The 22,674-nt window shown below is 49.1% G+C and overlaps 1 protein-coding gene across 1 annotated transcript in view; it reads left to right on the forward strand.

Moving 5' to 3' along the window:
* The window catches only part of SLC25A37 (solute carrier family 25 member 37), a 36,074-nt gene extending 14,224 nt beyond the window's left edge, over window positions 1-21,850 (forward strand). Inside the window, exons 2-4 of the mRNA XM_090290153.1 lie at window positions 16,267-16,495; window positions 18,473-18,529; window positions 20,683-21,850. Of these exons, the coding sequence (XP_090146279.1) occupies window positions 16,267-16,495; window positions 18,473-18,529; window positions 20,683-21,203 (807 nt within the window). The 3' untranslated portion in view covers window positions 21,204-21,850. The remainder of the gene's footprint in view (window positions 1-16,266; window positions 16,496-18,472; window positions 18,530-20,682) is intronic.
* The last annotated feature ends 824 nt before the right edge of the window (window positions 21,851-22,674 follow it).

A 22,674-nucleotide genomic window follows, 5' to 3' on the forward strand; every position in this document is an offset into this window, starting at 1 on the left:
GATTTGATCTGGTTTACGTGACCCCCAGAAAATGCAGAGGGGTTGTCAGTGAAAGGGCTAAAAACCTAAAGTGTCTGTGAGACTAGGGAGCCCTCTTGTAGTGTAACGGGGTTTAAATTTTACCCTTTGTATCTGGGCTTCTCAATCATTGAATTCATGAACGTTATTTATCATGCAGACCAGAAAGAGCGACATGTTAAATGAACTCGCTTCGAAAATGACTGAAGATTTCTAGTTAGCCATTAGGGCTTTGAGAACACCAGCTTCAGAAATGACTTTTCATTGTAAAAACAATGCAATAACAACCATGAATATACCGAGAAGCTGAAATGACTCTTAGCTCCTTATTTGCTTCCAAAAAAAATTGTTTTCAAGTTTTGGAAGACGCTAGAGAAGAAGGTTGAAAGCGCAGTTCGTTGTGATGGGGTGTGGCTTCATACAATCCCTGGTGACCCAGGGTCCGTTCGTCCTTGGAATTAGTGTCCTTCGTTCCAGCCACAGACTGGCCAGGGATGCTGCCCCTGACCTTGGGAAAGAATTTGTTTTCATAAACTTCCCTTGAGTGTCTCTTCCCAGGGTCTTTTGTATTTTCTGATAATCCAATCAGAAGACAGTTTCTGAAATTCTCTTTTAGATCCTAAAAACAGAAGGTTACCACAAAGCTGGGCCTTTACCAGAAGCTGCTTTAAACTGAAAACAGATATCTGATGTTTGAGCAGCCAGAGTTTAAGGGACAGGGAGAAGCTTTGTCAGCCGAGAAATGGCCACACCAGTGTTCCTGGGTAAGGATAGGGCAGAGAAGGAAACTTGGAAAAGCAAGGCCAAAGCAGATTCTTTCTGTGTATACTCATAGGTCACACTTGTATTTGCATTTAAGGGTGAATTATAATTCGGTTCAGACGACCAGAGGCCTGCCTGCTAAGTGACCCTGGGAGGAGCACTTGGCTTATCTGAGGCTCAGCTTCTTCACTGGAGGGATGGCCAGACTGAATTAAAACTCAGTGGTCTCCTAAGAAGTTTTCAGTTCTAAGATTTTCACTCATTTCCCCATGGAGCGGTTTACCTTTGGGACACCTGCTTTTTTAAAAAAATCCTCACCTGAGGATATCTTTATTGATTTTTTTTTTTAGAGAGAGAGGAGGGGAGAGAGAAGAGAAACATCAATGTGAGAAACACCAATCGATTGCCTCCCGTATGTGCCCTGACCAGGGATTGAACCCACAACCTGCAGGATGGTGCTTTAACCAGCTAAGCCACCCGGCCAGAGCTGGGATGCCCTCTTTTGACTTTGGTATAGGGGACACACTGGAGCCCTTCTGGAAATAATTACAACAGCTTCAGACTTACAGCCAGTTATCTTTTGGGGGAGGGGGGAAGCTAGGAAGACCCCTTCCTGGAATTCTACCTGGGGCTGAGGAACAGGGAGAGAACTCAGCTGCCGACATACTATCTGGGGACCCTGCACCTCAAAGTGCCTGACTAGAATTACCGTTTATTTAATTTTTTGAAACCTCCAGCCACAACACTCAAAGGCTGCAAAACCATTCAATCAGGCAATTCCAGAAATGCTGACTGGCCATAGCCCCAGCCTGGAATCCAGGGGAGCTGTGGAGCAGATGCTTCTAGAAGGCCCTGTTGATGGCTCTCTGACTCCTTCCTGTCGGGGACCTTTTACAAGGTCACTTCCAGGAAGCTGAGTCATCGAAGGGCCAGCCAGCATGGCCAAGGTCACCAGTGTTGCCGGCAGCACAGATGGGGTTAGTTAGCCCAGATGCCCAAGCACTTGAGGTAGTGGTGGTAGGAGTGACGTGGGGCGGTGGGGGCTGCTTCCAACGGCGTCTCCCCTTGTGGTGACAGAAGCACCATTGCTCCCCACGGTCTAAGCTCCCTTAGGTTTCACAGTGAGAAACCTCCTGTTTCATCCACCTCACTTCTTCCCGCCTTCCTTCTCTTCTGTTCACGAATCCAAGGCACAAGGTCAGGACCAGACAGACTGACACACAGCTTGGACAACAAAAATGACCCTCCTGTGCCATGGTCTTCAGGGCTCAGCGTGGTCTCCGTGTCCTTGTGCCCTTTCCAGGCTGCCAGTGACACCAGCCTCTCAGGGCCTCTGTCCGCATCCGACGCGCCACTGCCTGTGCCCCGCTGACCCCCTTTCTCCTATGCGTTACCTGCCCGTCTACCCCCAGCCTGCAGGTCTCCATTCAAAGTCACTTCCAGACCCCTCCCCAAATCTAAACCAGCTAAGTCCCCTGCCTTTGCAGTCGCAGCACCTTCACCTGCTTTGCTTCAGGATGTCTAGAGATTGTTAATATTTGTTTGTATGATTTTTGGTTTACTCTTTCCACCCCACTAGGCTAGAGACACCTTGAAGGCAAGGACCCATGCCCGCTCTGCTCACCCCCAGCATCCCTAAAGATGCACTGACACGCATGGAGCAGAGAGAAATTTTTGGTGGAATGACCCTGTTTTACCAGCTTGAGGCTACTGCAGTCTGGCCCCTTACTCGCATTCCGGGTACCCTTTCCTTCTCACACTTCTGGAAACCCGTCATCATACACCTGAGCTCTTGCTTCCAGGTCGAGGGTTTGAGTCAGCATGAAATCTCACCCAAGATGGAGAGCTCCTGCCCTTCCCTTTAGCATTCAGTAAAACTTAACAATGACTCCCCCAAAAAGCTCATGAAAGACTTTGTACCTGCAAATATTTATACAGGCAAGTGGATCCCAAATGCCAAAAGGTGCCTCTTCAGAATGCTTCCTTCTGGAGTCTTATGCCCCAGACCCTGGGAACATCAAGCCTGGCGTTTCTGGTGTTTTATCATCTTTCCTGTTACTGTCTGGTAGGAAAGGTGTGTGCACAAAGCAGGAGAATGTCCCCTCCAGCTGTGACCTGGCCTTGCCTACATGGGAATCTCCCAGCGTTGTAGAGGTAACTGAGTAGTTGTGTTTGTGGGAAATCTGGCTTCAGGAATGTCTGGGACATTTACCTGGACACCCACTTAGATGTCTAGTGCTCCCTGAGCTCCAGAGCTGGCTCTGATGGGGCCTATGTCCTCAGCTGCACCCTAGGCGGTAGACCCCAGACAATGGGGAGGCGCATCAAACTTTGAAACACAGATCTGCACCAGGCCAATAGCCGTTTGGAGAAGGGGCTTTGAAGGCCTGCTTTGTAAATGCCCGTGGGTGAGATTTAGTGCGTGTCTGAGCCCTGGACATTTGGTGCGATGCCTGTTTTAGTCCAAGCAGAGTGCCGGGGCTCTGAGACCACCGGTGGATGAGGCTGTCCTTTTCTTTGTGTTTTTCAGACTTAAACAGGAGACAGGCCTGCAGACACGTCACCTGATATAATTCTAAGTAAAGGAATGAGCCATAGAAGGCCAGTGACAGGGCTGCTTTGATAATAGACTAATAGCAGGGGCATGCTTCAGAAGGTGTGGCCTCTGAAGTGCATGGAAGCCAGGCTTGCAGAAGCTGGCAGGACCACACTTGGCTTGAGAACCAACTGTGCATAGGCCTTCAGAGGGGCCTAGCTCCCTGGGCCTGTCCAGGTGGGTTCTAGGAGCACTGTCCCCCCCCAGCACTCGGGGCCCCTCTTCTCCCTGGCTCTGGTGGCACCTGCCTCATTTCCCAGCCTCTCCCACTTGGCTGGTTTTTGGCGGCTACCTCCCGGCCTGCGCAGCTGGAGTCCTGATGCTGGGAAAATACCTCTGGGTTGGGGGGTGGGGGGCGGACACAGGGCACTGAGTGTCACAGGGGCGCAGGGCCAGTATGTGGGGAGGGGCAGGGATTCAAACTCTGCATCTTAAGCATTTCTGCTTCCCGTTAAAGTTTGGCCTTCCGACCAAGAGTCCCTGGGCTGACCTTCCAGGTGTTTCCTTCCAAGGAAGGATCTGGAGCCAGAAATATTGCTGTGTTCAGGGGATCGCACTGTGCGTTTGGGACCCCGGCCGCCTTCCCCAAAACTGACAAACAGACACCGAGGAGATAAAGGAAACCGAGGAAGTTATTTGATCATAACAGGATTTCAGACTATGAAGTGCATGTGGAATAAGCTGTTGATTAGATTTAGAGTTGCTTAAGGTTTACTCTCTTAACCTTTTTAAGTATACAGTTCAGTAGTGTTAAGTAGGTTTACATTGTTGGGCAGCCAAGCTCCAGAAGGTTTTTATCTTCTCAAACTGGAACTCTGTGCCCACTGACAACAAATCCCCCTTGCCCACTGCCCCTGTCCCTGGCACCCACCATCCTAACTCTCTGTGAATAAGTGGAATCATATAATGCCTGGCTTTTTGGATAATGTCTGCCTTTTTGCATAATGTTCTCAAGGCTTATCCATCTTGTATTAGGTGCCAGAATTTCCTTCCTTTTGGGGGCTAAATAATATTTCACTGCACTGATTTACCCCATTTTACCCATTCACCCATGGGTGGATACCTGGGTTGCTTTCACCTTTTGACTCTTGTGAATAATCCTGCTATGAACATGGGTGTACAACTGTCTCTTTGAGTCCCCACTTGCAATTCTTTTGGATATACAGCCAGAAGAGGGATTGCTGGATCATATGGTAATTCTATATTTATTTATTTTTCTAAGGACCCTCCATACTGTTTTCCACAGTGGCTGCACCATTTTACATTCCCACTAGCAGTGCACAAGGGTTCCAATTTCTCATGGAATTTTTTTTTTTTTAGTGCAGGTGTTTTAAAGCTGATGAATGATTATGTAGTCTATCTCCCCCCAAATAAAATGCGCCCCCCCAACACTTGTTTTTTGAAGGATTCTTTATGGGTTTCATAGATGTAGAATGCTAGAAGCCAAAAGGACTTCCTCAGAGTCAGTCTATTAACTCCATTTATTCATCCGACAAATATTTACAGTTGTCCTAGATGGGTGAACAAAACAGAAGAAGTCTCCTGCCCTCTTGGGTTACCTGCTGGTGGAAACTCGTGTTGATGCCCAGCCAAGTGAAAGGGTTGCTTGGAGTTCCGCAGGGATTTGGAGGCAGAGCTGACAAGAGGTTGGGGCACCTGATCCTTGGAGCATGACTCTCCGTTCTGTCGTGCTCACATACATGTAGGTGCACGTTTCCGGGGACTGTCCCTGTCGGGAAGGTGAACCACACTTAGTGGAAACATCCGAGTCGCATGGGGTGTGACTGGAGCACAGGGGAGGGGCAGAGCCCATGGAGGGCTCCCCGTGCCCAGTCCTATAGCTCAGCTTGGCCCCGGCGGGCTGTTTCCGACAGTTGAGAGGCCAGTGAGTCCTTGAACAGCGGGGCGGGCCTTTTCCACAGCGGGGACCTTGTGGGAATGGGTGCCAGTCGGCGATGCCAGGGAACCTGGGCAGTTAGGTCCCTGCCCTAGCCTAGCCTAGCACCAGTTCAGCATCTGCAGAACAGCCCTTGGCTCTGAGCAGTCAGACAGGTGAGCGGGCGTCCGCAGCACTGTCCCCTGGACTGCTGGTGCCTGTGTAAACGCGACACTGGCGATCGTTTCCCCGAGCTCTCTAGCTCTCTCAGTTTCCTTTGTCACGTAAGCAGTATTCCTGCAAGCGGCCAGTGCATTCATTTAGAAATGGTGAGGGAAGCAAGGTGATTGTGGGTGGGGGCAGACAGAGTCCCTTATGGGGCTGCTGTGGGCAAGTCCCCTTGCTTTTCCAGGCCTCAGTTTCCATTCTGTCCAAAAAGGCTGTTTAGGAGGTTTTGACAATGACTGCCATTGTTCAGTCTCAGGTGCGATGATTGCTGGTGGGCTTGCTCCCAACCAGGGCCAATCCTCAGGGAATGAGAGTTTTATGAAGGAATCAGAGTAAACATGACACATCCTAGGAAGCCACTGTTTATCCAAAAAAGAAAAAAAAGCATAAATAAAAGCAATAGCAGCTGTGTGCCAGCCCCCAGGCCAGCGGCTTTTCATTCATTGTTCCCTTTAATCCTAATAGAAGCTTCAGGAGATAAGTGCGATTATGAACTTACTTATGAGAAACAGGCTCAGAGAGGTGGAGTAACTGTGTAAGGTGCAAAGGTAGGAGGCAGGGTGCCCTGTGGCTGGAAACTTCCTTCTGGAGCCCCAGGGCCTGCTGCGTGTCTTATGGCTTGTCTTATTCTGCAGTCTAATGATTCAGTTCAGACCTGTAATGAGATCCTTTTTGTCAAATGGCCATTTATAAGCAAGCAGGGAAAAGAAGCCCAGACTTGCCTGACAGGTCATGTAACTGCTTCCTCAATAGCAAAGCAAAGTTGGGGTAAAGAAGCTAAGAGGGTGGCAGAACTCTGAAAGCAAACAAAAGTCCGTAGGGAGCCCTACCATGCAAGATAGATAATGGCAAAGCTGCTGGGGTGACGTAGGGTTCAGGGACCATAGCAATTGTGTGGAGAATCTTGGAACATTCCTGTTTCTGTCCTTTGCATATGGTAGGTATCCTGGCGCTCGGGTGGCTTCCTGTGCTTCTAGGGCACTTCTGTGTGAACTCTTATATTGAAGTTTGTTCTTCCATCGGGCCTGATGATGCTGTAGCGAGTTTACCTATGTGCCAGGAAAATACAGTGCTTTTGAGAAGGAGGTATTTCTCCAGATCGCCTCTGACATCTTGTCCTTACTTGTAGGCGGGGTGTTTATAAGCCAATGACAGGGACAAGGCTGCTATGTCAGGGGAGGCCCGGGGAGGCCAGGTGACTATCAGTGAATCCAAACAGCCTGGCTGTTGAAATATTCAGTCTTAGCCTTTGAGTACTGATGGGGTGCCAGGCCTTCACTGATGGGCAAATGCTTCACTCTGGATGGCCACATGGTTCACTCTGGGTGGGCGCATGGTCCATGTACTTTTCAAAGAGAGAGAATGGGTTTGTCTTGAACAAGCCAGTTCCAATTGGGACCAGTGGCCAGGCTGCCAGCTGGGGTTGGGAAGCGGTGGGGCTGTGTGACCCCCATGGCACGGTGCCTGCCACTGCCTGTAAGTACACACCACTTGCAGGGTGGATGTAGACATTCCCCAGCAGGAGCTGCATAAAGTTAACCAGTGAGGAATCTAGGTGACCAACATCACCAAGCCTAGTCCCTCTCCAACATGCACACAGTGGGTGGTATGTACATGGCTTAGCGTGGTCATGGAGGAGGTTGGAGATCGCCTATGACCCTTTCTGTCCACCCTTTTGTGAGAGCTTCTGGTGCCTTGTGGCCAAGGGCATGGCTCTGGAGCCAGATGTCTGGCTTCCAAATTTTGTTTGCACTCTGGGACCTTGGGGCAAATTGCTTATCCCCTCTGTGCTTCAGTTTCCTTGCTTGTCAGTGGAGCTAGTTAGCTGCTTATATGACCACTTTAATTATAATTGTTCTGTGGATAGAGGCATTGGAACTCCAAGGAGCAAGTTGGCCAGATGTGGGGCTGGAACCTAGGATTGCAGTCCCTGCTCATCTTGCAAGGTGGGTAGGAATGATGGCAGGTGGTTCAGGCTTCGCCTCCAGCCCACTGCTCCACCTGTCCTTTGGTCTTCCAGTGAGGTCACCAATCCCACCCATGCAACATGACTCTATGACCTGGGACCTTGGGAATTTGCCCACCTGTGGAGCAGAAATAACTTAATCCTTTGAGCGGGCCACGCACTGAGTGTGTCCTGGGTACCTGGGGCCTGAGCCAGGTACAGAGTCTTCCATTGCTCCCTCCTCATGCTGTAGGATTTCTAGAGAAGTGACCAGGTTTGGCTCCTCAGATAAAGGAATGTGAAAATGTTCATCCATAGGCAGGGTGGTGAGCTGCTGCCCGAGGGTGGGGATGGAGACCTGTGTGGCACATGGTGGCACAGTGGCCTTGAAGGCAGCTACTGCTTTGGAGAGTGGGCAGCCTGCAGTGAGACCCGTGGGGAGGTCTTGTGTGGCAGAGGCCAGCTTCCTCCTCCCAGATGCAGGAGAGCCCATCGGTCTTGCTCACTGCTCTGATCTTCCTCCTCCCAACATCTTTTGCAGGATGTAACCATGGAAAACAGTTGACCGTAAAGTGAATTCCAGACTCCTTAGCAGGTTATGCAGGATGTTCCATAGTCCGGCCCCCACCTGCCTTTCTCCTAGTAAACACTGATTGGCCATCTTGTACTCAGCTACCTGCGAGTCCAGGGCTCCCGGTCCACCCACCCATATCTCACCTCTACATCCCGTGCATCCCCAACCCCACTCCCCTGTTTCCAGACCCACCAGCATGTTTACATTCCCCCTCAACTATAGTCGTTCTGTTCCTCTCCCTGCTTTCTTTGCCTTTTTTTTTTTTTTTTTTTTTTTTTTGGTCTCCAAAATAACACATGTACGTAGTCAAAAAATCCAGTGGTATAGAAGGGATTGTAATGATAGCTCCATTCCTTAACTATTGCAACGTCTTCTGTCTGTCTAGGGGCAGTGCAAATGCCCCTCCTCTGCCACCCATCCTGGTCAGCTGTGGTCTGGGGTCTCACTCCTCCTACTGTGGCCTCTTCCCAGGAGGAGTGGTATTTGGTGCTGTGGCTTCTTCCTGGGGGGCGGGGGGTGGGGGTGGGGCGCAAGGAACATGGTTCTGGTGGTAGTGATGGAATTTGTGTTTTCTACCAAATTTGTGATGAAGGCTCTCCACTTTGTCATTTTGTCCCTATAAACAGCAGTGTCCCCTGATGCCTGCTCCTCACAGGCTGTGAAGGTTTCAGGATTGTGTGTGAAGAGTATTCACGACAGGTGTGAACCCTCTGCTGGCTAGGCTCACACCTCAGGGGTGGCAGGTGACAGGAGTGTGAGAGTGTGGCTGGTGTGTTCAGAAGGGCCAAAGGGACTTTTTAAAAAGTTATATTTTATTGATTATGCTATTACAGTTGTCCCGAGTTTTCCTCCTTTGCCCCCCTCTACCCAGTACCCCTACTCCCTCAGGCAATCTTCACCCCTTTGTTAATGTCCACGGGTCATGAGTATAGTTTATTTAGCTACTCAGTTTCCTATCCTGTACTTTACATCCCCATGGCTACTCTGCAACTACCTATTTGTACTTCTTAGTCCCTTCACCTCTTTACTCATTTCCCCACAGCCCCCTCCCATCTGGTAACCATCAAAACATTCTCTGAGTCTATGATTCTGTCTCTGTTCTTGTTTGCTTAGTTTGTTTTTTAGATTCATTTGTTAACAGGTATGTATTTATTGTCATTTTATTGTTCATAGTTTTGATTTTGTTTTCTTAAATAATTCCCTTTAACATTTTAAATAATAATAGTTTGGTGATGATGAACTCCTTTACTTTTTCTTGTCTGGGAAGCTCTTTATCTGCCCTTTGATTCTAAATGACAGCTTTGCTGGTTAGAGTGATCTTGGCTGTAGGTCCCTGCTTTTCATGACTCTGAATATTTCTTGCCAGTCCCTTCTTGTCTACAAAGTTTCTGTTGAGAAATCAGCTGATAGTCTTATGGGAACTCCCCTGTAGGTAACTAACTGCTTTTCTCCTGCTGCTTTTAAGATTCTCTCTTTATCTTTAACCTTTTGCATTTTAATTATGATGTGTCTTAGAGTGAGCCTCTCAAATAGTGACTTACGACATCTGGCCCCAGGGGGGACGCAAGTGAAAAGGCTGACCGGCCTTGATGATTTGTTCTTCTGTGTGTGAGCCACTTCCTCTCTACTCCCAACATCAGGGTGACCTAGAAACTGAGGGTTTCCTGGGACCCCTAGAGGAGGCAGGGAAATTGGTGCTGGTACGATTTAGCTACCACTTTTCATTCTTTCTCTGTACAGCCCTTCTGCCTGGTTTTCTGTTGAGCTGGCCCCTGGCTTGCTCTAAAATGTTTCAACAGGGGCTTTCAGCACCCCTAGGCCTGGAACTACCCTGCACACCTGCCACCTGCTTGCCTTACACAATCACACCCCAGCACCCCCTTTTATTGAAGGAGGCAAGGATTGCTTTTGAGGAATCATTTTGCTGATTCTGAGACTTCAAAGGATCCAGTTTTCCTTTTGATTAAAGAAAAGAGAAAGTGTGTTCTCTTTGTGCACATTGTTGCCAATTGGGGAAACATAAGGGTATGTGACTTGGAAATTGAACTTTTGAGTACTCTTGGAGGTGCCGCAGCGGGCTGGGAGGGCTGTCGCCTCCGAGGACTTCCTGCCTGTCTCTGTTCCTGATTGCTGTGTGTGGGGACTACGCTGGATGATGTCCTGATGCCTCATGGTGGATGACTTCTGCATGTGTGTCCAGGGGCCAGGCCTATGGTCAGAAGCGCCACAAGGAGTCTGTCTTCTGTAACGAATGTCTTATGGCACAGTTTCCGAGTCGGCACTGGCGGTTTTGAACTTGAGTGCTGAAAGTTTTACTGTGCTCGGTTCTCCTTGATGTGTTTTTTTGCCTCCAAGGATTCTGGAGCACAAGACAAGGCTTTCCAAGCCCTCAGTGCGGCCCATGGCTTTCTTCCAGAAGACAGTCCTTACCCCACAAAGCACTGTGCCAAAAACTCCTCTTCCTCCCAGCTTAGCTGTGATCTGTGGGTGGCATCTCAGTGAGTGAGACCTGTGTGGGAACGGGCTCTGGCCCAGCATTCCCTGCCCTGGGTGGTTGTGGATGGGAACTGGGGTCGCATCAGCAGACCCCAGAGCAGCAGGCACATGGTGCCATCCGTGGTGGATGGGCCCCGGGAAAGCTGCCAGCCGCAAGGCTCAGGGTGAGGCCTGTGACTGTGGGCTGGGGTCTGGGGCTGGGACCTGCCGTCCAGCTGGGACATTAACTATGGTTCAACATAGTGACTCAGTGCTACGTGGCAACAGCTGGCAGACCAGGTAGATCTAAACTTAGCAAATTGATTTCTGATTCTGAAGCAGATACTGAGTGGCAGATACTAATAGTATTTGGCATCTTTCTAGCACTCTCTAGGTGCCTGAACCTTCTTTCTTTTCTCTGGGACAACGTCTGGAACAAAAGCTCCTGGCCAGCCTTTCGGAGCGCAGCCTGGCCCCTGGCTGGGAGCTGTGCCTCTCGCTGTGCTGTGGTCCTTGTTCGCACTGGGGACTGGGGGTCCACCCCTGCCCTGGCTCCCCGTTTCACCTGCCCCAGAGCAGGCCCCCAGCAGATGCTTTCGAATGGATCAGCAGGCAGATTTTGTGTTGCCTTCTCCTGGTCCTTTAATTGCCACCTGTATTATACTTTAGGCATGGGTGGTCTCTTACAATATTGCTTGTTTGTTATTTTGAGAAGTTGAGAAAGAAGGGTTGGGAATCCCCAGCTGTGTCCAGGTGGGGAGGTGGAGCGTGGCAGAGCGAGGCTGCAGGGGTGGGCTGGGCTGGGCTGTTCTAGGCCAGGATGCTCACGGTGGCCTGAGGTCTCTGCCAGACTCAGCTCTCTCCCTTCGCTGTTCTTTTCTGGTCCTGGCCCAGATCCCAGATCCTAGATCTGTGCCTCCTTATCTGTATGATCTTGGGCAAGTGGCTTTCCCACTTGGGTCCCAGTGTCCATCTGAAAAGACAGGTGCTGATCTAGATGTGCCCTGTGCCCAGGGCCCTCTCGGCTCCTGTCATTTGATCCTGTGAGCTCACCCAGGACAACACTCGTATTTTCCATTCTCTCCCCCTCCTCCCCTCAATGTGAGGACAGGCCAACAAGGCTGGCTGGTCCTGTTTCGTCTTCCTGGGGGAGAATCTGAGTAAGGGGCTTGTCACCCTGGCCAGGTCAATGCAGATACAGTTTGTCCCATTGGTGGCGTTACTGTTCTGGAACCAGAGGGGACTTGCTCAGTGAGGTCGCACAGCGAGTGGCAGAACCAGGCCAGAGACCCAGGTCTTCCTGGTTTCTGGGCCAAAGCACTTTCCTCCATCCTGCTCCTTTGAGGGTGCACTGCAGTTGCGCAATGTGTGTGGAGTCATGTGACACCCCAGCAGCGGGGGTGGGGGGGCGGGGGGGGGGGCTGCTCTGGCCAACCGCTCTGCAGGGGCTGCCGGCGGGGGGTGGGGGTGGGGGAGGGTCCTTCTGACACCTGGAGCTGATCACTGCTCTCCTTGTGTCCTGCGCCCACCATTGCTGCAGCTGGGTTTCCTCAAATGCATCTGCAAGGTGGAGCTGGTTACTCAACCAACCGGGGCCTCCATTGCCAAAGGCATGTACCTTGTTAAATCAAGATCAGTGGGCTGCTTTCCTAAAGGACCTGCTGGAGCCTTTAATGCACCCATGTGCACTGTAAGTTTTTAAGGGGAGGATTAAAATGCAAAGAGTGGGAATTTATTATAAGGAAGTGGGAAAGCCATGCAGCTAGGTCTTGAGCAGGAACTGAAACCCAGGACCGGAAAGGTGCTGTGTGAAATTCTCTGTCTCCATTTTTTGTTTGTTTGATTGTTATTGCCCTCTCTCTGTGCATCCTACTTCATTCATTTTGTTTTTCCCTTTCTCCACCTTTTCCCTGGCTTTTAAAAAATTGTGATAAAATATACATAACATCATAGGTACCATCTTAACCATTTTAAGCGTGTAGTTCAGTGTCCCTCAGTCTGTTCACCTTGTTGTGCTGACATCTGCACCATCCATGTGCAGGACTCTCCCAATTGCAAAGCCACAACTCTTCCCCCTTTAAACACTGGCTCTCTTCTCCCCTCTCCCCCTCTCCTCAGCCACGGGCAACCACCATCTTTTCTGTCCCTGTGGATTTGACTGCTCTAAGTGGACTCAGACAGTATTTGCCCATTGGTGACTGGCTTACTTCACTGAGTATCACATCCTCCAGGTTCACGTGGTAGCAGGTGTCAGAGTGCCCTTCCTGTTTAAGAAGGAATAATGCTCCGCTGTATGGATGGACCACAGTTTGCTATTCATTTGTCCATCCATTGATGAACACATGGGTTTTCTCCAGCCATCCCTGAGTTTTTTTCTTCTCTGGTCCACAGGTGGATAGGAAATGCCCACCTCTCAGCTGTCCGTTGTATTGGCAGAGCCACTGAACAGGGAAAAAAGAAACTAAACTAATGGTTTCCTTTCTGGCTCTGCCCTCTGCTGCCTCACTTCTTGCCCAGCTGCCTCCAGCTTCTTTCAGCCTCTCTGCCGAAAGGCTGCCATGACCGTAATGGTGCAGCTTGTCCCTCCTGGTCGCTCCTCTGAGTCCTTCTTGGGACTCTGGATGGTTTGTGTCATCCTGCCCTTACCCTCACACTTCTCTTTTTTCCCCATGGACTCCTCTGTGTTGCGACGCCCAACCCTGAGTGGGTGCCCCCCTGCAGGCAGGTGGAAGAAACGAAGGTGCGCAGGGCTCACAAGGCTCTGGCCCCGGACCTGGCCACCATGGCTGCGATGGCCCAGAGGGGCCTTGCCTGGATCCTCCGGGGTCACAGGCCACCTGCCTTTGTTCTAGGCATGTGTCATTAAATGTGGTCTGCCCTTGAGTAGACACTTGCTGAGGATAGAGAAGTCCACTGGGTGCAGAGATACCCAGTTTTCTCTTTCCTGTAAGAGGATGGTGCACTTTGGTTCAGTAATATTTACTCCTCCCACTGCCTCACCCCTAATTGTAAAAAGGGGAGGTGAGGAATCAGCCCGAAATTTCCCTTGTAAGTTTAGGTGAGCAGCTCTATAAGGGAGAGACCCTTCTGAGGCCTTCCCGTGCACACAGGGTGAGTAGGAGAGGGGTTGGTCATTGCTGACTGCCTGGCCATACCAGGTGTTTCCCATCGTTACTGAAGCCTGCCAACGGCTCTCTGGGGGATTACTTCACAGCAACCCCCCCCCACACACCGCCCCGATTAAGGAACCTGCTCAGAGTGCCACAGCTAGAACTCAGATGGATGGCATTGGCTTGGCTGGCTCTGGAACCCTGGCACCATCTGCCCCACCGCTTTCTGCCTCCGCCCCTCTCACACACTCTGCCCCCCTCCTTGCCCCCCCTCTCCAGCCTCTCCTCACATAATTAGAGGCGACTCTCACTACACAGACTGGAAGGATGGAGGTCCTTATCAGAAAGTGCAGGGACTGGGAGGGGTCTTTATTTAGTGGTGATGGAGACTGGCAAATCCAAAATTTGCAGGGCAGGTTGGCTGGAGACCCAGGAAAGAGTTGATGTTGCAGCTCAAGTCCAAAGACTGTCAGGAGGCAGAATTCTTTCTTCCTTGGCGGGGAGGGGGGGCTGCATCAGTAGTTTTCTCTTCAGGCCTTCAACGGATTATCTGAGGCCCACCCACACTGTGGAGAGTAATCTGCTTTACTCAAAGTCTAAAAAGTAACCTGCACAGCAACACCTAGTGTTTGACCACACTGGGTGCCCACGTGGTAACATGGCCTCACTAGGTCAACACGTAATATTAAGTGTCACATTTCCTCAAGTGCGTGGGAAGTGTGATGGCACTAACAGAGCCAGGGAAAGCTGGGTCTCTGCCACAGGGAGTCATGACTGCACATGAAAAAATTAAGAACAAGACCATTTATACTTAAATGCTATCTTGTAAAGATGAAATATAAAAAGTATTTAGAGGAAATGAGGGGGGTTCCAGGTATTTTGCCACACACATTTTTGCAGTTCAGCTAGTTGGCAGTTTGGTTTACATATTTAAGCTAGGTGTGGGTGTGGTTTCATTTCTCCATTGACACAGTTCTCACAGTCCCATTTTATATTATGTAAATCTCAGTCCTCATAATGGCCTATACAGTGACGAGTAGACGTGGTGGCCTTACAAACACGTATGAAGCAGATTACAAAGCTACGTATATGTAAAGCCAGATTGCATCCTATTCTAGAAAGTGATCACTTACCTGTCTGCAGATCCTTTGGGAACCACAGTCAGCCCTCACACCCCTCAACACCAAGTTTATCAAGCTATGCAAATATCAAAGAGGTAGCATTATCGATTCTGTAGCTGGAAACTGATACCTGTCTTTTCAAAAAATTAATTAATTATTTATTTTTAGAGAGAGGGGAAAGAAGGGAGAAAGAGAGGGAGAGAAACATCGATATGTGAGAGATGCATCAATCAGTTGCCTCTTGCATGTCCCCAGCTGGGGACCTGGCCCACTCACTGCCCAGGCAGGTGCCCTGACTGGGAATCGAACCAGAGATCTTCCAATTCGTAGGCTGGCTCTCAATCCACTGAGCCACACCAGCCAGGGTGATAACTGTCTTGAAGGAAGAAATTGTAGCAAGAAAGAAAAAGCATAATGCTAAATGAGGAGGCGAGTCAACAAACCAATAAATGTATCATACTAAAGACTTCGAAGACAACGTGTTTTCATTTTTTGCAATGAAGTTGTTTTAATTTTTCATGTTCCATTTTTAATGTCCCTCTTTTGTTATTTTAGCTTTTACGACAAAATTGCCTCATGGCCAATCAGTTTTGCCGCAAAAATGATTGTGGCAAAGATGTTTACAGCAAAAATGCTCATAGCGGAAATGCCAGCCATGGGCTCGGGAACTGTGGGAGATTTCACAATTGGGGCTGAGCGGGCACTTTCAGAACACAGAGGCCTCAAATCAGTGAGGGCGCGGAAGACTTCAGAACCAGAGTGGCAACCACAGGATGATGATAATATACTGTTCTGACAGTTGATCTGGTCTCTGAGTTTAGGAAACCCTGTTTTTTTTAATTTATCAGTTGCAGTTGACATTCAGTATTATATAATTTCAGATGTACAGTATAGGGTTAGACATTTATATAATTTATGAAGTGATTCCCCTGATAATTCCAGTACCCACCTGGCACCACACATAGTTATTACAATATTGACTATTCCCTGTGTTGTACTTTACATCCCTGTGACTTTTTTATTATTTTTTAAATTGAGGATCCCAAGGCCCAGAGAGGTTAAGGGCAGGTCTTCCTATTCTAATTTTTATTTTTTACCCTCATCCAACGACATTTTTTCCATTGCTTTTTAGAGAGAAAGAGAGAGAAACATCGATGTGAGAGAAATATCAATTGGTTGCCTTCTCATACACACCCCGGCCATGGATCAAACCCACAACCCGGGCATGTGCCCTGACTGGGAATCAAACCTGAGACCTTTTGGTCCCACTCCAACCAACCGAACCATCCGGCCCCGGCAAGGTCTTCCTCCTCTAAATCCATCCCCTCATCTCTCCTCTTTCCCACTTTACTGGGTATAATGAAATCCACGTGGAGGTATGTGTGTCGAGGAGAGAGAACAGGGCAGGAGTGAGCAATCCAGAAAGGAGAGAGTCAGTGTTTTCTTCACCAGGAAATTCTGTGAAACTATGAACATGGACTTTTCTCTCACTCTCTGGGCCTGCCCTCTTCGCTGCTTTCATTAACACCCACTTTTTTCTTGTCCTCTTGCCCTCCCACAGACTCGAATGCAGAGTTTGAATCCAGATCCCAAAGCCCAGTACACGAGCGTCTACGGAGCCCTCAAGAAAATCATTCAGACTGAAGGCTTCTGGAGGCCCCTGCGCGGCATCAATGTGATGATGATAGGCGCGGGGCCGGCCCACGCCCTGTACTTTGCCTGCTATGAGAACATGAAAAGGACTTTAAATGCCATTTTCCACCACCAGGGAAACAGCCACCTAGCCAACGGTATTTGAAAGCATTTGTCTGGAGTTAGAAAGCTCTGTCCTCAGCAGACCCTTCCCCAGGGTCCTCTCCCTGTGGCCCAGCAGCCTGCTGCCTCGTCTCCACCTCGCTTGCTTGTGAATAAAGAACTCTAGAGCCGTGTGTGCACACACACCCAAACACACGCACACACACACGCCTTTTCCGTCCCCCTTCTTCATTTTCTGAAGCTGGGGGCGACTGGTGACAGAGGGGTTTCAGTTTTCATTGCTGCGTGGGTTTTTCATTACTTTTTTCTTTTTTTAAACATTCCAAAGCCATTAATGACCAGATGTAGGAAAAAACACCCTGAATAGAAACAAAAACTTTTGAATGCTGGATTCAAAAAAAAAAAAAAAAGTTATCTGGACAGCTTCTTTGAGACTATTTAAAAACTGGTTCAACAGGTCTCTGCAACGTCAAGATCTAACTAAGCTTTAAAAGGTCAAGAAGTTTTATGGCTGACAAAGGATTTGCTCCAGCGCAGAGGACCCTTCCCACCTTAAGCTTCTGGGGATTTGGGGATTTCGCCCCTATTCTCTTCTGTTTGTTTGAGTTGCCTCTCTCTGCGATCAAGGGCTGAAAGAGTTCTCTTTTATTGTTTTGAGGGACTGGGTGGGGGTTGAGTTTTGGGGGGCAGCTCTTACCTAGACACGTCACTGGGTCCGGCTGAATGGTTATTTTTGCTTCTCCTGTGAGGTCTGGCTTCTGTTGGTCTCTGTCTGGGTATGAAATGGGACTGTGGGTGGTAGTATATAGTGTTCGTACTTGAACAAAATTAATCATTCAACCATGGAGAGGTAGATGTGACAGGCAATAATTTTTTTCCCTTCTTCCTGATCTGCTCAGACCCCAAACGTGTTCCTCCTATCAGCCAACCTTAGTAATAATAAGTATACCTGGCTGGTTTGCAGACATTTGTTTTGCTTTTTAAAAATTAGGCATTAGTCGCATTTAATGAGATGGTCACTCTGAGCCCCCTCTGAGGCCATCCCTGAGTCCCTTGCTCTCCTCTGGCTGGAACTGTCTGGGTGATTAATGGTTTAGTTCCTTGGTTGCTTAACCCTTGACCACGGTTTGATGGCACCCAGTGTATGTATGCCTTGTTCTGCCCAGCACTGTGACCGCTTCACTGTGGTGTGTGCAGTGGTTGCATTTTGACCTTTCCAGGGATAATCATAAGTGTGTAGAGGGAGGGGACTGTATGTATTTCTGAAGCCTTATCCTGCCGTTCCTCATTTCTTTCACCTTCCAGCGATAATCTGCATTACTGGACATGTGATCCACAGAGGGAAGAAACCCAGATCTGAAAGCAAAATTCCAGGCCTGAATCAGGCTTTGAAATTCCTGGTTCTTGAAGCCAGGTGATTGGGCCAGCCAACTCTGAGACAAGTAATATCTTTGCAAATTAACCCTGAAAATCTACCATGTGCAGGTCTTCCTGATGTCCTCTTCCCATGCCCATTTGCTTTAAAATGCCTAGGTTTTATGAGGGAATTTTCCTCAAGGTTTCTTTTCTGGGGTTTCTCCCTCTCAGTCATATGCATGGCATCATTCCCTTTGATGGCTTCAGTGGAACAGCAGAGCAAGTCTGTCTGTAGACAGAGGCAAGGGACAGGCTAGAATTGACACCCTGACGGTGGAGAAAGCCACAGAGTGTATTTTCTGGGTGCCATCCAGTGTTGGCAGGTCTAACCTTTGCCCAGGATGGACACCAGAGAGAAAATGAGGTTTCTACAAGATGAGAACATAGGTACATCTACCTGTGTTACCCTCCCCATTTTTATTGAGTATTTCCGTGATCCCTGGAGGGTCTTAAGCATCAACGCTCACCTGGTGGAGATGGTAATGAATTTTCCTTCTTAGAAAGCTATGCCCAGGGTTCCATCTGATTTTTAGGTTCCAAGAAGTTTTTCAGAGCGCCTGGTCCCAGAGGGTAATTTTCTGGAGTTTGTTTTGCAGGGATAGCTGGGAGTCTGGCCACCCTGCTCCACGATGCAGTAATGAATCCAGCAGAAGGTAATATTCCACGGTCCCAGGGAGTGGCAGTAGGGACGTCCTGGGGTAGGAGCAGTGGTCATGGGGGTTGGGGACAGAAGGTTGTGCAAGGGAATTCCTGGCCTCCAGGCAGAATAAGCAGGAGAATTTATTTTAACTACATGTTATAAAGGTCTCAAGAAGAGGCACGAGCTTTTGAGCTTTTAGCACAATATTCCTGTTCTGTTAGAGCCACTCACAGTGTGACGTGGGAGTAGCGGCCATCCGCTTATCCTGGGAGAAAATTAGCAATGCTCATTTTGGGGTCCCAGCCCACACCTACTAAATCCTAATGTGGGGTAGGGACAGGGAATTGGTATTAATAAGCTCTCCTGGGGATTCTTTTGTACTAGTCTGAAATCTGTGCGCACACGCACACACACACACACACACACACACACACACACACACACACACACACACACACACACACACACACACACACACACCCCTGGCCCTTGTCAGCCTTTCCCACCCCTAGACAAATTTAGGGGGAACCTGTCAAAGGCCTTTCATGGCGGCTGATGTTCAATTTGCTGTTTTAAAAGAAATTTGAAATTATTATGGAAAATTTCAAACATTGCAAACATAGCAACAAGAGTGTTATGAACCCATGTGTGCGTCCCTCTACTTCATGAATGAACGTTTGCCTGTTTAGGTTTAGCTTTCTCCTCCCAGGTTCCCCCTTTCGCTCCTTTTGATTTTGGGGAACATTGGGACAGTCAACTGCGCGGACTCGGGCGCTGCCAGCCTTGTCTGTGTCCCCACGCCTGTAGCCGCCTGGGTCTGGAGAGTGAGTGCTCTGCTGCCCGGTCCTAGGCCTGCTTCCAGCTGGATTAGTGTCTGTGAGATAGGGGGTTCTCTCCACCTCCCCCCGCCCTCCCAAACCAGTTCCTTTCCAGAAGGGAGAATCAGAAGTAAAAATGTCAACATTTTGAGTCTTGTCTTATAAATTTTTCTGTTTTTGCCTTTTAAGATTAAAATTGCTTATTTGCACCCAGCTGCCTCCCATGCCCTGGCAGAGAGGGCACTTGTTCTGTCCTTCAGGGACGTGAGGGGTCTGATTGGGAGGTGGGTTTCTCTCTGTGTTTAAGGCGCTTCATACAGGGACCACTTAGCCCACGCCACCAGGCGAGAATTTGCTTATATTTTTTATTCTTATTTTTTTTCTAAAATATTTTATTATTTTTAGAGAGAGGGGAGGGGAGGGAGAAAGAGAAGGAGAGAAATATCAATGTATGGTTGCCTCCTGTGCACCCCCAGCTGCGGACCTGGCCCGCAACCAGGCATGTGCCCTGACAGGGAATCGAACTGGCAACCCTTTGGTTCGCAGGTCGGCGCTCAATCCACTGAGCCACACCAGCCAGGGCAAGAATTTGTTTCTGTTTTTTAAAAGAGAAAAAAATGAATTCAACTCCCACCTCTTCTTGACATTATATTAATTTAACGTCATGATTCCTTTTCAGTAAAGACAAACACTGTATGTGCTCACTTTGGCAATGCATGGAGGGTAATTACAACTCCAGGCCTGGGGGCCACAGTGGGCCGTCATTTGCCTCCTGGCCTTTGACCCAGAGTTACTTTTGTGTTAACAAAGCAAGGGATCTTCACTGGAGGTTGTCATTGAACTTGGGCTGACTCAGTTTTGGTGTGTGCCTAGACCACTGGAATACAGAAGCTAATGACACTGTCAGAGATACAGACCAGGAAAGAATAGACAGCACTCGTGCCCAGGAGGGGTGCTAAGACAGAGGAGGGCAGAAGGGCCTGGGCAGGATTTAATTTGTGGTGGGTGCGACAGGCAGCCAGGATCTGGGGGTCAGGTCAGGGAATCGCAAGTGGCGGCCTGGTTTCAGGACCGCCATGAACAAGATTCAGGCCGGAGAAACATGAGGAAAGAACCTCCTTGCGGGCACTGAGTTGGGCTTGCCTGGAGCTGGCTCCATGTGCTCTCAGGCTGGGGCTGCGAGTGTGCGGTCTCTCCAGGACCTGTTACCAGAGTGTCTAAACTTGCTTGTTTCTCTTTATGGCTTGGCTTCCCATCTCACTCCGACCGGGGTGGGGCTAAACCAACCAATTGCCCCTGCCTGCGGTCCGTCCGTCCGTCCATTGTGCCCCTGTGGCCCTGCCAGCAGTTGTGAAGCAGCGCATGCAGATGTACAACTCGCCACACCGGTCGGCCCTCAGCTGCGTCCGCACGGTTTGGAGGACCGAGGGCTTGGGGGCCTTCTACCGGAGTTACACCACGCAGCTGACCATGAACATTCCCTTCCAGTCCATTCACTTCATCACCTACGAGTTCCTGCAGGAGCAGGTCAACCCACACCGACGCTACAACCCGCAGTCCCACATCATCTCAGGCGGACTAGCCGGGGCCCTGGCCGCGGCCGCCACCACCCCCCTGGACGTCTGTAAGACTCTCCTCAACACTCAGGAGAACATGGCCCTGAACCTGGCAAACATCAGTGGCCGGCTGTCAGGCATGGCCAACGCTTTCCGGACGGTGTACCAGCTCAACGGCCTGCCCGGCTACTTCAAGGGCATGCAGGCCCGTGTGCTGTACCAGATGCCTTCCACCGCCATCTCCTGGTCCGTCTACGAGTTCTTCAAGTACTTCCTCACCAAGCACAAGCTGGAGAGCCGAGCTCCCTACTAAGGTGGCGGCTGTGGGCAGTGATTTCAGAATCTTGTGTGTCGAAGAGGCTTCCCCTGCCTGCTTGTGTTCCCTCACCCTCTCTTCAAAGTCATCTTTGTAGGGTGTCTTCAGGATGGGCCTTCCACTCCCCGGCACCTTAGAGAGGAGTGGATGGGACAGCTGCTTACCAGAAGGCCATCCGCAGGGACATTCCAGGTGGTGGTAGGTGGGGAAAAACTTCAGAAGGGGGGGCGCTTCCTCCCCAAAGGTGAATGTAGTTTCTCCGCATCACTGTGGCCGGCCCCTCCCCTAGGGTCTCAGGTCACAGGGGAGGGAAGGAAATGTGCAGTGACTGAGAACATTAAAGAAAAAAAAATTATGTATATAAAAGTTCCAGTATACAGTATGAAATAGATAGAGAATGTTTATTCTTTATTTTTCTACATAGGAGTTTTTGGATTTGTGTGTGTGCCTGTGCGTGTGTGTGAATCAGTGTGAAAGCTGGGACTGCAGAGCTGTTTTTAGGAAATAGGGCTGAATTCTTCCATTGGGTTACATAAAAAGGCACCGAGGTAATCAACTGCTACCTGTGGCCTAAAGCTGTGTTGAGCCCCCAAATGGATGTTTCACTTGAATGTAAAATAATAAATATAAGTTTATATTTTGAATTTCTCTTTTTATGGGGGGGGAAATGTACGGTGAAAACAAGCAAAATAATATGTGTCTTCCAGCTGCTTTCTTTTATCATTCAGTCACTTTTTTTTTTTTTTTTTAGTATATTTTATTGATTATGTTGTTACAGTGCTTCCAATTTTTTTTCCCCTTTGCTCCCCTCTGCCCAGTACCCTCCTTCCCTCCAGCGATCCCATCCCCATTAGTTCATGTCCATGGGTCCTGCATATAAGTTCTTTGGCTTCACCCTTTCCTATATTATTCTTAACATCCCCCCTGTCTATTTTGTCTATTTTGTACTAACCAATTATGCTTCTTAGTCCCTGCACCATTTCCCCATTTCTCCCCCTCCCCCCTCCCAGCTGATAACCCTCCAAATGATCCCCATATCTGTGATTCTTTTCCTATTCTGGCTTGCTTAGTTGGATTTTGTTTTTATTTTTTAGATTCAGTTGTTGATAGTTTTGAGTTTGTTGTCATTTTAGTGTTCATAGTTTTGATCTTCTTTTTCTTAAGTAAGTCCCTTTGACATTTCATATAATAATGGTTTGGTGATGATGAACTCCTTTAGCTTCACCTTGTCTGGGAAGCACTTCGTCTGCCCTTCCATTCCAAATAATAGCTTTGCTGAATAGAGTAATCTTGGTTGTAGGTTGCTTTTCATCACATTGAGTACTGCTTGCCAGTCCCTTCCTGCCTGCAAAATGTCCTCTGAGAAATCAGCTGATAGTCCTATAGGCACCCCCCTGTAGGCAACTCTCCACCTCTCTCTTGCTGCCCCCAGGACTCTGTCTTTATCTTTCACCTTTGGCATCTCAAT

This window comes from Furipterus horrens, unplaced genomic scaffold (assembly GCF_987537825.1).
Source record: "Furipterus horrens unplaced genomic scaffold, mFurHor1.1.pri manual_scaffold_10, whole genome shotgun sequence".
NCBI classification, from domain to species: domain Eukaryota; kingdom Metazoa; phylum Chordata; class Mammalia; order Chiroptera; family Furipteridae; genus Furipterus; species Furipterus horrens.